This window comes from Gambusia affinis, linkage group LG22 (genome assembly GCF_019740435.1).
Source record: "Gambusia affinis linkage group LG22, SWU_Gaff_1.0, whole genome shotgun sequence".
Taxonomy (NCBI): Eukaryota; Metazoa; Chordata; class Actinopteri; order Cyprinodontiformes; family Poeciliidae; genus Gambusia; species Gambusia affinis.
In genome coordinates, this window is record NC_057889.1 from 15337019 (window position 1) to 15352558 (window position 15540).

General features: G+C 40.5%; 3 protein-coding genes across 3 annotated transcripts; 1 reads left to right on the plus strand and 2 right to left on the minus strand.

Moving 5' to 3' along the window:
• Positions 1-2335: 2335 nt before the first annotated feature.
• Positions 2336-4518, plus strand: fkbp3 (FKBP prolyl isomerase 3). Its single transcript, XM_044105962.1, has 7 exons — positions 2336-2489; positions 2685-2786; positions 2885-2986; positions 3079-3214; positions 3306-3373; positions 3991-4088; positions 4223-4518. The coding sequence occupies exons 1-7, from the start codon at positions 2388-2390 to the stop codon at positions 4275-4277; spliced, it is 663 nt and encodes a 220-aa protein (XP_043961897.1). The 5' UTR covers positions 2336-2387; the 3' UTR covers positions 4278-4518.
• A 729-nt stretch (positions 4519-5247) lies between these two features.
• Positions 5248-7727, minus strand: faua (FAU ubiquitin like and ribosomal protein S30 fusion a). Its single transcript, XM_044107443.1, has 4 exons — positions 7597-7727; positions 6148-6229; positions 5835-5987; positions 5248-5636 (listed from the first exon to the last, which is right to left on the minus strand). Exons 2-4 carry the CDS (start codon positions 6220-6222, stop codon positions 5358-5360), a joined length of 507 nt encoding a protein of 168 aa, XP_043963378.1. The 5' UTR covers positions 6223-6229; positions 7597-7727; the 3' UTR covers positions 5248-5357.
• Positions 7728-8223: 496 nt separating this feature from the next.
• On the minus strand, positions 8224-15416 carry prpf39 (PRP39 pre-mRNA processing factor 39 homolog (yeast)). Its single transcript, XM_044105963.1, has 15 exons — positions 15264-15416; positions 13916-14327; positions 13573-13763; positions 13332-13457; positions 12649-12767; positions 12389-12556; positions 12104-12284; positions 11592-11699; positions 11340-11504; positions 10715-10841; positions 9679-9947; positions 9364-9548; positions 9195-9278; positions 8964-9078; positions 8224-8882 (listed from the first exon to the last, which is right to left on the minus strand). The coding sequence occupies exons 2-15, from the start codon at positions 14292-14294 to the stop codon at positions 8793-8795; spliced, it is 2307 nt and encodes a 768-aa protein (XP_043961898.1). The 5' UTR covers positions 14295-14327; positions 15264-15416; the 3' UTR covers positions 8224-8792.
• Positions 15417-15540: the final 124 nt, after the last annotated feature.

Consider the following 15540-nt stretch of genomic DNA (forward strand, 5'->3'; position numbering starts at 1 on the left):
ACTATAGCAAGTAGTAAGTAGTGAAGTGTTATTTAGAATGTGACCATATTATTTGTGAAATTAGCCACCATAAAACGTTTGCATAGGACTGAGGCACATGCTGCCGAGGTAAAGATGTCGTTGAAATTAACGTTGCTAAGTTAGCTGAGTTTCTCGCCGGCCAGCAAAGGCATGAAGAAGCTGAAGTACGTCAGTCAGTACCTCAAGCCAGAACCAGGAAGAAAATTATTCATGAAAGGGAAGTAATACATTAGTCAAGAATGGAAGTTCCTGTCTATGCCATGAATATTTTCAAGATGTAACCGCAAAGGAAGCGTCACGCTATCAGAGGGAGAGGGGGGGAAAAAAAACCCCTGATATATTCAGTTGAGAGATTGGCTCTGCTAATGTCACATCATCACACTTTGCACAGTTGTAACTATTTTCACCGCAACAAAAGAGGAAAAAAAATGAGACCTGGGAGACTTCCTATAAAGATATAATTATCCCTCTCCTCTTGCTCTCCCAGAGTCACTCTTGTTGCCTAGTAACCACCGAGGGTAAAAAAGAAAAACTCTGCACAGCCCTGTTCTGCAGCTTGGTACAGTGTCTGCAAATCATCATCACCCTCATCATCATCTCACTGCATTTCCTGGCTACTGATAAGCAGGAGGTGGCAGGAGCTGCAGCAGGACATGTTTTCAAGCCTGACGTGTCTCTGTTGGCGTATTAGCTGTGGACTAGCGGAGAAGCAGGGCACATGTAGTGAGGCAGGATGATGCAACAAGGATGAGGCCGACATGTTCACTCTGAGGAAGGTGCCAGGAGGCAGCAGAATGACGGAGAACAAGAAGCTCCAGCTAAACCCTGACTAAACGTGAAGCCTTGTGTAGAATGCAGCTTCTACAGACGTATTGAAAGACAAACAGGAAAGGATTTCAAACACAGATGAAGTGTAGATCATTTATTTGGGTGTGGGAATTTAAACTTAAAGGGGCAGTATTATACATTTTCCAGCCACATAGTGCCACTTTATAGCATAATCAAGGAAATATATTGAGTTCAGTTGTTATACAAAATACTGTGTATATCAAATATGTCTTTTAAAAAAGATGACTGTAATTTAACACCTTGTAATTGGGCCTTTGTCTCTTTAAGAAACTCCTGCTCTTTCTGAAAGTCCGGCCTTCACAGAGTCCTTACAACATCTCTATTAACCCTCTGACGACGATTTTTTTTTTTTACCAGCGTTGCACTGAGAAGTAGCTCGGATAATGAGCTCAGCAGATGCACAGTTTCACCAGGTGTTTGCTAATTACTGCTGGCTAGCCTGAAGGAGCGGAGTGGGAGAGTCAACAGGGAACTGCATTTGCTTTGAGGACAAAGCATTGTTAGAAATCTGAACGAGAATGACTGTAGATCGCAATTTATGTTCAAACAGCCTCCAGTAAAAGCAACACAGCTCAGTGCTTTTCCTAAAGGATCAAATCTACGGCATGATCAACAATGAAAGGAAAAGCCTGTAAAACATTAATAGGGCTTATGCATATGTTTAAGTGTAATGCCAGAATGTGCAAATCTATATAAGAGTACAGAAGAAAATCTTAGGAAAAATAACACAAACAAATGACCTGAACTTTTGTTCTGAATGTGTAAGTATTTTTGTTTTAATTGTTGTTGGTGCTTTTGGTTGCTTCTCTTTCTAATGTGCTTCTTGCCTCTTTTTTCCGCTTCTAAAAAAGATTGAGCGGTAGTCTCTGTGAGATACCCAAGTATTGTTTCACAAAGTAGTCCTGCTTAAACACGTCCCTTCGGTGCTCCTTTGTCCTCATGATGTTTGCTCACTAATGTTCAAATCGCTGAGGCCTTCTGAGAACATCTGTGTTTATGTTGAGATAAAATTATCCAGCGGCGAACTGTATTTACTGAACAGGTGGCTGCTGAAGGCAGCTGGTTGCACCAGCTTTCAGAAACATACACACTTGTGACCATTTGTTCTGATATATATCCTTTTCTCTCCTAATGTTATTACACTAGTTCAATCTTTTTTCCAGTAGGTGGCAGGGCAAACACAGAATTGCAACGTAATACTTGAAATGTCAAATAAATTTTAATCTAAGACAATAATATTTTTTAGTAAATTATTGTACCATAAATTATGAAAAATAAAATAAAAGCTGAGATTATGAACATTTTTGCAGCTTTTGGGTTGCAAACCTAACTACGTAGACTCATTCATATATCTTATATATTTTATATGCCTAGTTTAGTTAACATTTTATTGAACGCGAACTGAAACACAGTCACGGAGAGGTGTGTTAAATATAAACCAGTTCTGGTGTGGATTCGAAAGGACAGTACGGGAAGGCATCCCCCAGAGTTCAGAGTTCACCTGCTCGCCTCTCAAAATGGCGGAGCCAGCACGGGAGTGGAGCGATGAGCAGCTCAAAAGTGACGATTTGCCTAAAAAAGACTTAATAAAGTTCCTCCAGGACAATGCGGCCCACTCGGTAGGGTTTCCACTTTAGCCTTGCCTCGGTTTCAGTCAGAATAGCTTGTTTGTAATTCCCCACATTGTTCTGCAAGCATGCTGCATAGTTAGCATAGGGGGAGCGGCGTGGGAAACATGTTATCGTCCAAACACACGCCACGAAGTAACACAAAGTGTGCTGATATTCTCCTCTGTGGTGCGTGTTGTCTTTCAGTTCCTCAATGAGCACAAACTGTTGGGAAATATTAAAAATGTGGCCAAAACCGCAAAGAAAGAGCAGCTGGTTATTGCTTACAACCAGCTCTTCGAGAGCAAAGTAAGTGGCGGAAACAGTGAACTTCTTCATGTTGCTAATCCTGCATCCGCAGCTGGCTGAGTTAAAGGTTTTACTCTTTGTGTGGGGGGGGGTTGCAGAGGTTTAAAGGCACGGACCCAGTGGAGGACGTAACCGAGCAGGTTAAAGCTGTGAAGGTTGAAGAGAAGCCCAAAGAAGTCAAAGCAGAAGTTGTGGACGAGGTTGCTCAACTCCTGGTTTATAAGAATGTATTTTGTTTTAAATACCCCCTGCCTGCTTTGAAGCATCTTTAAGACGTCACTGCTTGTTTCAGGGTCCACCGAAATATACCAAGGCGGTGCTGAAGAAAGGAGACAAGACCAACTTCCCAAAGAAGGGCGACACTGTGAGCTGCTGGTACACTGGCAGCCTGGAAGACGGGACAGTCTTTGACACAAATATTCCCGCCGGTATGCTGACTGAAAAAGCACCCCAGTAGTGCTTTAAAATCACCAATGTCCAGTAAAAGATTTTAAACCTACACTTTCGTCTTATCTGCAGGTGCAAAGAAGAAGAAGCAATCCAAACCTCTGAGTTTTAAAGTGGGCCTGGGCAAAGTCATCAGAGGGGTATGTCATTGTTACCTTTTGTATTTATAGTTCCAAAGGGTTACATTTACTCATCATGTTGGCAGATACATTAATTTTGGGAACCAAGAAAAAAACAAAAACCCACCTGCTCCAAAAGTCCAACTGAGCAATCCAGTGAATGAGACAATTAGCCGTACAGCCTCAGTGACACTGAAGAATGTCTGGAAGGAGTCGAGGTTGAGGCTTTCAGGTCTAAGAAGTGTGAAGCACGGTGGTGGCACCATCATGCTGAGGGAGCATTTTGCTGCCAGTGCTACTGGTGCTATGCAGAAATTGGGAGGGTGACAAAAAAAATAATGACTTCCACCATTTTTATTTTTTATTTTTACTTTACCTCAGAACAGTTAGGTGGTAGAAAGTGGGCCAAAAAGTAAAAAAAAAAAAATACCAGTGATCCTGGTTTTGTAATGTGTAAAGCTTAAGGATCAGTTCTGATCTGGTCAAATTTGGCTTCTTTGTAACTGGAAGATTGATATTTATCCAGATAATAGTGGAAGTGTACTTATACATTTTAGCCTGCGTGTACACCTGTGATCTCGGGTCGTTTTGGAGAATATGGATTATTTTAGATGGGATTATTTCTGCTCTTACCCCAGTGGGACGAGGCCCTTCTGACAATGAGCAAGGGCGAGACGGCTCGGCTGGAGATCGAACCTGAATGGGCTTATGGAAAAAAGGGCGTTCCAGATTCCAAGTATCCTTTTCTCTTCATCTGGAAGGTGACGTGGCGTTCAGGTTTTGACAGGAGAGGCTTTGTGTTGACACATTTGGGCATGAGTTTGAGCTGTTGGTGATATGCAAATATTTCCTTAATTCCTGTTCCATCAGAATTCCACCTAATGCAAAGCTGATTTTTGAAGTGGAGTTGGTGTCCGTGGATTGAGTATCTCCCAACATGCACAAAATGTCTGTTTCTCCCCCCACCCCACCTCCCCCTTAAAGATTTTAAGTTTACACCGTCTTTGGACTGTACTTGTCGGTTTACTTTACGAACAAATAGTTGCTGGCAGTTTCAAATATCGAATGGAAAATGGATGATTTTTCAGTGTTTATTTTAAGAGGTGGAACGAGTTTTGTTGTTTTTTTTGCATGTACATTATGAATAATAAACCCGTTTCATTGAACTCTGTGGTTTTTGTTTCAGAGGTTGCTGAATTGTTTTCAGGTTAAAAAGCACTAATTGTGTAACTTGCGTCAACTGGTCTGAATTTGAAGATGCGAACCCCGTCTTTGAAAAGTGAGATCAGATAATGATCACCCAGTTTGCCAATATTTGAAAACAATTTAATGATGTGCCACATTAAAAAAGTATCACCGTGGAAACGGTTTTGTCTATGCCGCTTGATTCACACATAATTCACTATTTTAAGTATAATACAACTTTTTAGGGCAGTTGAGTTAAAAACACGTTTGTTTTTTTAGCTCCATATGCAAATGAATTAATGGCAACATTACTTCAAGGCTTTTCCACACAAAGCTTTTTTTTGTGACAAGTTTAAACCAGTTTATGAAATCCTACTTTTCAGGCTGAATCTCGCTCTGCTCATCATGGATCAGTCAGTGGACACAGTAGCCAATGAAGACATTGATTTTAATTACCTAAAGAAATAAAGTCTGTTTCAAAAGTAAAATATTTGAGAATTTACAGCAAAAAGTCTCGATGCTCAGTAATTAATTCCTGCAGATGAATGTTTGTTTCCATTATAATAAAACCCCAATTCTTCATCTTGAATGTGAAATAATGCCATGTGAAAATGAAATAAATACTAGCACCTTATTACTTTAAAGTTACTATAAACAGAAACAGCTGTCCAGAGTTTAGTTTGTGTAACTAAAGACATCACTAGATGAAGCCAAGTCAAATATCCTTTATTCTGTACAAGACAACTTTCAACTTGGTAAAAACTGATGACTCTAGAGCTGATGATGATGGTGTCATTTCTCCATTAGAGCATCGAAGTGATTAGGAGTTGGCGTTGGGTCCCTTCTTCTTTCCGAAGGTGGGCACAACGTTCACAAAACGCCTGTTGTACTGGATGCGGCGCTTGGCACGGCCGGTCTTCTTTTTCTTCTTCTCCTGCTTGTCAACCTGGGAAAAAAAGAACAAAAATCTCTCATCTTCTTGAGATAGTTTTTGACAAACAATTGCACAGACACTTCTGCAGCAAAGAGAAAAGAATTTTTCCAGCACTGGAAGAAACAACACACTCATGCTTCCACAAGACTCAACATTATACTGCGACTGCAATAACAACTACAAGAAATTACCCTGTAATTTTAAATGACCTAAATGTCACTGTATCAAACAACTACAGTTAAATAATAAAAAGAAAAGCCAAATATTACAGTATTACAACTCCATATGGTTTTTAAAACCTGTTACTGTGGTTCAATATTTGAAGTCATGCTTTCGTGAAGCAAGAAAATGCTTGGCAACAACGTACTGACCTCCCAGCAGCCTGCCAGCCACCTCCAGGGTGCAGTGCTCAGTCACGCCGCAGGTTGCCAGGGAGGCATCATCCTCCAGTGGGCAGCCAGCAAGCAGCAGCACCTGGTCCTCAACCAGGAGTCCTTCCAGAGCTTGGGCATGGGCCTGGAAAACAACCAGAGTCAACTCATCTTTAAAATACTGCTCATACAAAAGAAAAAATAATAATTAAAGAGCTCAGTACAAAACAAATCATTCTGGAACCTTACAAATTTCAGCTTGTAATTGTATTGATTGGTTTTTTTGTTTTGTTTTTTTATTTTACCTTGATCTGGCCAACAGTCTCCTGTCCAGTCACCTCAAGGGTGTGAGTGTTCTGGCCACGCAAGAAGAGCTGCATCTTTACGCTGGGAGAGGGAAGAAAGCCAAAAGGTTTAAGTAATTATTGTATTACCAGCAGATGCCAGTGACTGGATTGTGCCATCCCCTCAAACTATTTTATATTTGCTATTGTGGGTTAAGGTTTCTGTTTCAATGTTTCATCAAGTAAACTTTAATTCAATATGCATTACTTCCTGTGACCAAAATAAGGCGTATTAAATGTTAGCTCTGCAAAAGCCTTTATCAGAAGAACAGTTTTGTTTTTAAGAATCAATTTAAAAAAAACTGTACCTATAATCCAAAACTCTGTTTATTTATGAGTAAATGCTTCACTAATCCTAGAAAATCTGTCCATAGCAATACAGCTAAAAATAAATTCTAAGAGTTTTCACTGCTTAATAGATTAAGAAAGAAATCTTCATTACAAAGGTTGTTTTGAGGAAGCAATTCAAATTTATGGTTACATACTAATGTTCTGTTTGAATGGTGAAAATAATACACGTTCTATAATACAATACTAGAGGTTTCTGCTGAATAAAAGGAGTCAGTCAATATTTATTATTAATGAAATATAAACATCTAACACAGAATGTTACTGACAATAGAAATCTATGCTGCTTAAAAAATTATAATAGTTTTAGAGTTAAACACTCTGGGGCCACAATACGATTTATTTTTTGTAAATTGAGACACATAACTTGCCCCCGATTTTCAGATTTAAAGATTCTATAGCTTAATCATTAACAGCATAAAATGATCTTTGTACTGTTTGTAAAGCCATTTAATGACATTACACAAGAAACCGTTTGGGTTTTTTTTATTTCACTTTCATACAAACAGCTGTTATAACAATACTAAGTTACGATATTTTTTTTAATGCTAAACTAAATCCAATCTTAAAACAACAGTTGAGTTAGTCTAACTAGTTTCAAGTTATCAACGTAGCTTTTTGGTGAAACTCAAAGCTAATCTGCGACACCAGAAATTTGTTTCAGCTTTAGCACAGTGTTTGAAAATCAACATGTCGGCCTTTCGATCGGACACTGTTAGTGGGATAACTGCTTTATCCCATATCGGACACTAACATCTATTTGACCCCCTCACTAAACCTCCACATTTGGGTTTTTTCTTTATAGAGGGCAAAATACACCCTCTTAGAAACACCAGGTAACTAAATTAGATATATCTGCTAGCAAACTCTATGCTAGCTTAGCTTAGCCACATGGTGCATGCGTTTGAGAGAAGTCGGTCTAAAATATGTTAAATACAGATTCGAAAGAAAAAAATAGTCACGACACAAGGTGACTATTGATTATAATGCTAAATGTGCAAATGAATATGTCTCTGGATACTTCATAACAAGAAATAATGTCAGAAAACGAATGCGACTCACCTCGTTTGATGCTAGTCGTTCCACGCTAAGCATAAAAAGGAATGTCTGAGGGGCAGCACAGCGCATGTGCAGATTTACGTATGGTTTAGCGGATGTAACTGTTACGCCCAAGATGCTCAGAGGAGGGAAAAGTCAAATAACTTGAAACCAACAAAACAATTAACAGATATTGAATTTGTTAATTAAATAAAATATGTGGTATTTTATTTAATTAAAATAATTAAATTTTATTTATTTTATTTTATTTACAAAATAAATGTATTATAAAAAATACCGCAAGTTCTTAAGTCAAAAGTAGTAAGCTTTTAGCAATTTAAAAGCTTACAACCTTTATCTAAGCGATAAAGGTTAGGAGTACAATTTAACTACATTCGGAAGTGAGCTATTCTTTCATTTTAATTTGATCATTCATCACGTGACTTTATGAATGAAATGTTTCCGTCATTAAAATGATTACCGGCTTCATTTATGTTTACTCCAGCTAATAATGAACTCAAACTTTACATAGAGAAACATGCTTAACTGGAAAATTGCGTGTGTGTGTGTGTGTGTGTGTTGTAAACAGTTCATGGTATCGTTACATCCTGAGTACTAAACTGGTTACTTCTTGCCATGAAACAGTAAGCCTTGAGGATATCAATTTCTTTATTAGGAAATCAGGTCAAAATAATAATAAAAAAAAAACAAAATAAAACCAGGGAGCTCTTCATGGAAACCATCATGACATTTTTACAAGTTTGGAAAGAAGAAACATGACTCAAGAAACATACAGAAATGCTTCTCTAGCAACCTTAAAGCCAGAACACAAAGAAAAACCAAACTAAGTCACTCAATCTAAAAAATTAAAAAAAACCTTTGTCTTATACAGGACACAAAAAAGTCAATTTGCCTTAAACATTTATTTCATCAAAACAAAATTGCTTTGACAACATCTCTAGCAATGGCTGTTTTAAAACCAAATTCTTACATTCTTACCATTGTGAACCAAATTTGTTCTTACACAGCGATGTAACATGAAATTCAATTAGCACAGAGTAAACAGCAGTAGTGGAAGAAGAAGAAGAAAATAAAGGCTATCCTGCTCAGTGTGTGGCTGAATTAAAATCTTCTTGACACCCAGGTAATTTGCTCCGCTCCAAGATTTAAAGTCAGGAAAGAAAAAAAAAGAAAAAAAAGCAACTCCATCTTCAAGTGCATCATGTAGGAGGAGGAGGGTAGTACTGGTTGTACTGGGCATACTGGTTGTACTGTCCCCAGGAATTTTGTCCCCAGCCGCCATACTGTTGCTGATAAAGAAACAGAAACCAATCAACAACTTCATTTTTGGGGGGGTGAATAAACCAACAAAGCATTCTACTCAAACCTACCTGGTACCAGTTGTAGTTGTATGCAGAGCTGTTCGCCTGCATGTCCGTCATCGCATTTGCTGCAGCTGCAGAAGGATCGTCTAGTCTCTGCCTTTTGGCGTCAGGTTCTTGAGAGCTTGAGAAGAAAGTTGGAATGAGACAATTGTGGTTTGAAGATCATTTAGCTTTAGTGGTTAAACAATGCTTGGTGTTTGAGAACGAAGAGCGCTAATGTGCCGTTTCCTCGCCCACCTGTCATATCCGTTCTCAGCCGTTCTCTTTAAAGAGTCGCTTTCCTTCTGTAGTTTCTGTTGCTCCTCGTACGCAGCCACAAGCCTAAGTATGGAATTAAAGGAACACTGCTGAGACGGAAAGTGTAACATGTCGGTAACGGCTCTACACATAACTCCGCTTTACTTACGCGTTGATGTCACTGCCAAAGTCTTCTAAGAATTCAACTTTGCGCTGGGAGAAAATGATGCGGGAGTCCAGGGACAACGGGCTCCTCAGGGCCCGGTCAAAACAAGCCAAGATCTCTGCCTGGTTCTGCATCACGTCGCCACTGAATTCCAGCTCCAGCAGGTTTAGATATAGTCTCGAACTAGTCTGCAAAGGCAGACATACATACACATATTACACACAACATCTGACGTCCTGAAAGAGGAAATGTTCAACCAAGAAAACAAGAATGTAATGTCCATATTCACTGCGTCGTCCAGTATCGACAGATCCTCACCTGGTCTTTCTCAATGGCATCGAGAAGGACCTTCTTCGCTTTGCTCAGACTTCTCTGCACCTTCACCAGGTGTCTAGCCAGCTTCACGGCGTAGAACGACGACTCCATGTCATTATTCGCAGTCTCCATTCCCTCCTTCAACAGGGCCTCTGCTTCATCCAAGTTGCCGCGGCGACGCTCCAGACTGACCCTGCGGAGACGAACCATGGCCAAATTCGGGATCGTTTCCTCCAAGGCTTTCAGGATCCCGCGAGCCTCTTCCACGTTGCCTAGACAACAACGAGAGTGATGCTTTGACCCGAGTTCACTTACTTTAAATGCCGCTTCACTTTGACCTTTTAATCGTACATTTGAATTCCTAATAACATACATTATTTAAACTTGTATGACTTTGAACAACTTTATTCTGGTATTTCTCTAATCCAGTGGCCAAATTACACAGGCTCCGACATAAAGTTGGAAATAAGGGATCACCACTGGAGTAGTTTTAATCTTATTTCAGAGGGACAGAATTGTTTGAGTTATACTACGTTCTAGTGCTCATCTCTCTTGTGGTGTCCCTCAGGGATCAATTCTTGGACCTCTCCTTTTTGCCTGACATGTGCTCCCTTTGCGTTCTGCTTTTAGACAGCACAGCTTCACATTTCATGGCTATATGGATGAGACTGAACACATTAATGATGCCAGTACTTCTTTGACACGCCTTCTTCTTCAGTGGAAGGTACGGCATGAATGGCGCCAACTCTTCTAAAACTTAATGAAGACAGTTTTAGGATGGATCAAGCCGGCCAATGTCAGGCTCAGGCCTTAAAAAGTCTGTGGACTGTGCAGAACTCTAGCCCAACCCCAAAAGTCATTGAAAACCAAAATATGAGTAGGAATTTCACATGTATATATTTGAACCAATGTGAAACAGTTAAAATATTTTTGCTTGAAAAGAAATCAAAAATAGTGGTTTAAACTCATGATTAAAAGCAGAGAACGAATTCTACATTCTAGAAAGTTAAATTGAAAGGATTTCTGAATTTATTTTTACCTTGCTGCTCCTCAAATGCTGCCCACAGAAGGTGGATGGCAGGTTTTTTGGGCAGGTGAATGGAGCACGCCTTCTTGTACACATGTCTCGCACCGTCAGTGCTGAAGCCTTCTAGATACTTAGCATACTTTAGAATGGAAAAAAAGGAAAGCAAGTTGGGAGAAAGGCAAGAGGACAGAGGAAAAAAAAAGAAGAAGAAAAGAAGAAGAAAGGCAAGAGAAACAGAACATTTTTAACCTGTAAATACAGTTCATACACTCAGTGAATTGCTTCATAGACAAGATCGTTTTTAGAAATTTTCTGTGTAAACCCATCAGCACCTTCATGGAACCAATTAGATAAGTTTCTGTAAGGTAGTGGGAGACGAAGAAGATGCAACGTAGTAGTTGGCAAATGCTGCAGTCATATCTTGTGTGGCAAGCTGGCCATCCCCTAATACAACAGATACAGTCACATATCAACGTTACACGCAAAGAGAGTGCAGGACGTTTCTTTTTTTCTTTTTGTTGTTTTTCTTTTCTTTTTCTTTTTTTTTTTTAAACTGAGTCGATGATGTGATTATCAACGTTGATGGGGAAGTGCAGGGAGGCAGCAGCAACGAGTCGCGAGTTCAAGCCCAAAATACCTTGATCCAGAACTCCTCGTAGAGGGCGCACGCGATGAGGCATCGCTCAAAGAGGACCACCACGCGCTCCGGGGTCCCGTTCTCCATTTCGAAGTCCAGGTACTCCTTCCAGTTGTTTAGCTGCGTTCTCTCCAACGCTTTGACGTGGAAGTAGGGTCGCTTAATCTGACAGAGAGAGAAATCGTTTAGGAAATGCCGCTTTTACGAGCGAACACGGAGAAAAGAAAAGAAAAAAGAAAAAAAAAAACCTACCCCTTCTTCAAAGGACCAGCGCTTGCTGACTTCGTGCTCGTTGTGGTTGAACACTTCCTGCCGAACCTCGATCACTTTGTGGCGCATGTTTTCAATTTCTGTCACCCTCTACAAAAAGAAAAGACACACACCAACATCCAGATCAGCACTTTTATGGCTTCTCTCCAGCACAACATTGTCCACTTGTTGAATACTGCTAGTCCTGCAACCAAGGATTTACATCACCATGATGTTGCCAGAGACAAGAAGCCTGTAGAGGGGACAGGAAAGTTTGCACCCTGCACAGCTGGGTTCAAAGGAGCCCCGGTTGATCCTTTTAGTTTAAGGGCGAGTCCCTTACTGGATCTCCTGGCTTGGCTGGTGACATAGAAAAACTTCTTCAAACCTGAGCATTTTCTTTTCTTTCTTTTTTAACCCTATGTTATCATGGACAACAGGAATGCTCCTGCTAAACCTGCAAGTGGAATGTTGTCAGTTTTGTCCCTTACCAGGAGTGGCGGCGACGTTCTTACCTTGGCGGGATCGGCGAGGTCCTCGGTACCCGGTGGCAGCTCCTCCTGAGGAACGTTCGACTCTCCGTCTTCACCGACCATTCCAGACAGGCTGGACTTAGAGAGCTCCAGTCTGAGCTGAACAAACTCCTCTTCGGACAAAAAGTATTTGGGGTGGTTGCCCTGCACATGATCTTTGAACCTGAGCAAACAAAACCAAAATGTCATTCTCAGAAGAGGCGTGACTGAAGTAGATTAAAAAAAAAATAATAATAATAAAAATTAGCTGCTCGTCCTTCTTTGTACCTCTGAAAGTGCTGGGAGTACAACTGCGTCGGTATGCCTAAGACGCGATCGTAGATGGTGGTGACGTTAGCCAGCTTCTGCTGCTCCGTCTCCCAGCTTATGTAGGATTCCCAAAGGCGGTCAGATCGGAAATCTGTGCCTGCTGCGAGCACCGCGTGTTCATAGGAGCTATTAAAAAAGAAGGGGGAAAAAAAGGATGTTTATTGTCAAAGTCATGGGTTTTAAGTAGGTCAGGTTTAGGCAAAGAATGCTCTACTCACGCTCGAATTCGTCCCTCCGTCTCTGGATCGTTGGGGTCCGAGTTCTCTTTGATAAAGGTCAGGTAGTGAAGCCAAAGGTCCACACTAAGAGGAATAGCCTGCAAGCCTCTTCTGTACACCTTGGTAGGAGAGTATTTGAAAGTCGTTTGTCAGAAGCTGAAACTGTTTTATGATGCTCTGTAAAAGCTGAACGCTTTAGCCTGTTCACCAGATAAAGATTTAAGTGCAACCACAAAGTTCAAAGTTCTCAAGTTTGTTCCCACTTCTGAACAGTTTAAATTGAAGTAATCAGTTACCTCAAGAGCTCATTAATGTCACAGCCAGGATAATTATTAGTCCAATGCAACTGGGTGTTTCAGGTAAACATCTACAACATGCATAGCATAAAGGCATGTTGGGGTGGAGAGACACCATAAAGCAAACTGTGATAATAATGCTTTCCCTATGTAGCTTCCCCTCAAACTGTATTAAATCATCAAGAAAAAAAGATTTTTTCCCCTCCTTATTATATAATGCTTTTTCCTCCCTTCTTTCTTATTAATAAACCATATTGACAAAAACACTCCACTATAACTACCTAAAGAACTGCACTGGACTCTGTTTATGATTTGCTTTGTTTCTGTCGGTTGACCTCATTTCAGTGCTTTTGGAAAAAAAAAAAAAAGTCCCAGAGGAACTTGTACCTCTTCTGAAACCTGTAGGTTGCCGTGTTTTTTCTCCATGTCTGCATATTTCTTCCAGTAGCCATAGCAGTAGGGATAACGTAGGAAAAAGACATCAAACGATTTCCTTGCAGGGAGAAGAAGATTCTGCAAAAGACACACAATGAAAAAAGATCACAATTCTGCTTCTAAATGAAAACCTCAGGCATACATACAGGCACGGTAGAGGTGAGTTGCTGTATTTCAAGTATGTTTTACTTACTTCTTGCTCGACGTACTGCAGCACCGAAACCCAAGCGTTGAAGTCTTCCGGGCTGTCTTCACAGATCTTAAAAAGCTTTTCGAACTCTGAGGGTGGGGTAGGTTCTGTTGGAACAGGAATTTCCTGTGAACTTTCTCGGGCTGGATCTTCCAACTCCATGCCATCCTCCATCTGTATGGCTTCGGTACCATCTAAAAAAGATTTGTCGAAAAAATAAAAAAATAAATAACAGAAAGAAGGAATATTCAGTTACAAAGTGTACAGTCTTCATTTTAGATCCTAGGCTTGCTGCTTTACTAAAATACCCAAGGACGTTAAACTTAGATTAGCTATTATTAGTTACCTTGACTTCCATCTGGCACAAAAGCTTCTGGCGGAGGCTCAGTAGCAAATTGCAGCGGTTGGTCTGGATCCTCTGCAGGTGGTGGTGGAGGGGGCGGCGGCGGCGGAGGAGGATGCTCTTCTTGGAAAAGAGACGCGCTGGCAAGCTGAAACTGCTCCACAGCCTTCTCCACGGATCCCAGCTCGGAGGAGTTCGTTTGTTGGCTTTGCTGCTGTTCTTGCGTCAAATCGTCCTGAGAAGAATCGGAGCCCTCCGGCGCTACGCTGGCGGCCGGCTGTGGAGGAACTTGCTCCAAGGACCAGTCTGCTGCCTGAGCAGGAAGGTCAGGAAGAAATTCGTTCCCGTTACTCTCCATGGTTGTGGACTCAGTGTCCAGCATTCCAGTAAAAGTGGAACCTTTAGAATCTCAGACCTGTTGAGGAAAAAGAAAAACATATTGGTTATTTTATGAGTAGTAAAAACATTTGAAGTACCTTTTACTTCACAAGCTAAACCAAGTCAAATAAAGGAGACTTTGTAACAATAATTACATAGTCTTAATTATTGATCAAGAAAAGTAGTTTGAAGCAGCCAAAGCATATTTCCCAGAACTCGTTTGACTTTCAACCAGGCGAACAAAAGCCTAAATTGAATTCCAGCACCCATTCACTACATCTGAAGCAACATTAAGCTTCAGTTTAGCTCAACATTTACATTAAGATTAAGGATTACTTTTAAAATGACTGGGCGCCGAAAATAAACCCCATGCAGACAGTTGACAGAAGCGCCAGCTGGTGGAGCAAGAAGATACTTCCTAGTCCTAAATTCAATTTCGATACAAGGTTCAAGCTGAACTGCTAAAAGTAATAGATGTGATAGGAGATAATAATAGATAGGAAATGTGCTAACTTCATAACATGCCGAATAAAAAAACTTCAAGTTTTTTTTGTTTTGTTTTTAAAGACACCAGTGTTACGACTGACAGGGTTTGCTGAAATGAGGCGATGTTTCATCCGGGTGATCGCTTGCTCAAAGTTCAGCGATAAATTGGGCCTCTAAGCCTGTCTACTTGACGCGAATGTTAAGCTAGCTAGCTAGCTATAGCTTACAGACATTTTCCCCCGATTGCGTTATTTTCATAATTGCTTTTTTACATAATCAAATACCCTCTATAATAACTGGTCTAAAATACTGAGATAACAAAGCAACGGAACTATAAATCGTCTCTTTTGATTTCGTCCCCAGTTGGTAGTACATACCAGACTGGCTAGCCGGTTATCGTCTCCCCCAGCGTGGCTAGCATTAGCACAATGTCTAATTGTAGTCATTGATTGCAAAGTAGGATGAATGTCGTGGTTGAAAATCTCACCTGCAGCTCCCAAGTCACTGAAGTCAATCCTCTCAAACGGTAATTACTCTCAAAAGTTACAACCGAACAACCGACAGGCGCGCGTCATCCACCATATCTATCAACTTGGAGGGGAAGAACAGACCCAGAGTGCGCATGCCTGCTCAGAACACCATGGAGACACGCTGAACGGGGTTACCAAAGGAAAGCGCAGGGGCAAAGACTTTTTTTTTAACAAACTTTATTTACACTAAGACAAAAACATTTACAATAATATTAAAATGTAAGTACATCTATT

Coding starts and splice junctions, on each gene's coding strand:
- fkbp3 (XM_044105962.1), top strand. CDS start 2,388: ATGGCGGAGCCAGCACGGGAGTGGAGCGATGAGCAGCTCAAAAGTGAC. Junction 2,490..2,684: donor AGGACAATGCGGCCCACTCG/GTAGGGTTTCCA, acceptor GTTGTCTTTCAG/TTCCTCAATGAGCACAAACT. Junction 3,374..3,990: donor TGGGCAAAGTCATCAGAGGG/GTATGTCATTGT, acceptor CTCTTACCCCAG/TGGGACGAGGCCCTTCTGAC.
- faua (XM_044107443.1), bottom strand. CDS start 6,222: ATGCAGCTCTTCTTGCGTGGCCAGAACACTCACACCCTTGAGGTGACT. Junction 5,988..6,147: donor AGACTGTTGGCCAGATCAAG/GTAAAATAAAAA, acceptor GTTGTTTTCCAG/GCCCATGCCCAAGCTCTGGA. Junction 5,637..5,834: donor GGCTGCTGGGAGGTCAGTAC/GTTGTTGCCAAG, acceptor TTGTTATTGCAG/TCGCAGTATAATGTTGAGTC.
- prpf39 (XM_044105963.1), bottom strand. CDS start 14,294: ATGCTGGACACTGAGTCCACAACCATGGAGAGTAACGGGAACGAATTT. Junction 11,700..12,103: donor ACCTCGCCGATCCCGCCAAG/GTAAGAACGTCG, acceptor TTCTTTTTGTAG/AGGGTGACAGAAATTGAAAA. Junction 9,948..10,714: donor AGCATTTGAGGAGCAGCAAG/GTAAAAATAAAT, acceptor GTTGTTGTCTAG/GCAACGTGGAAGAGGCTCGC.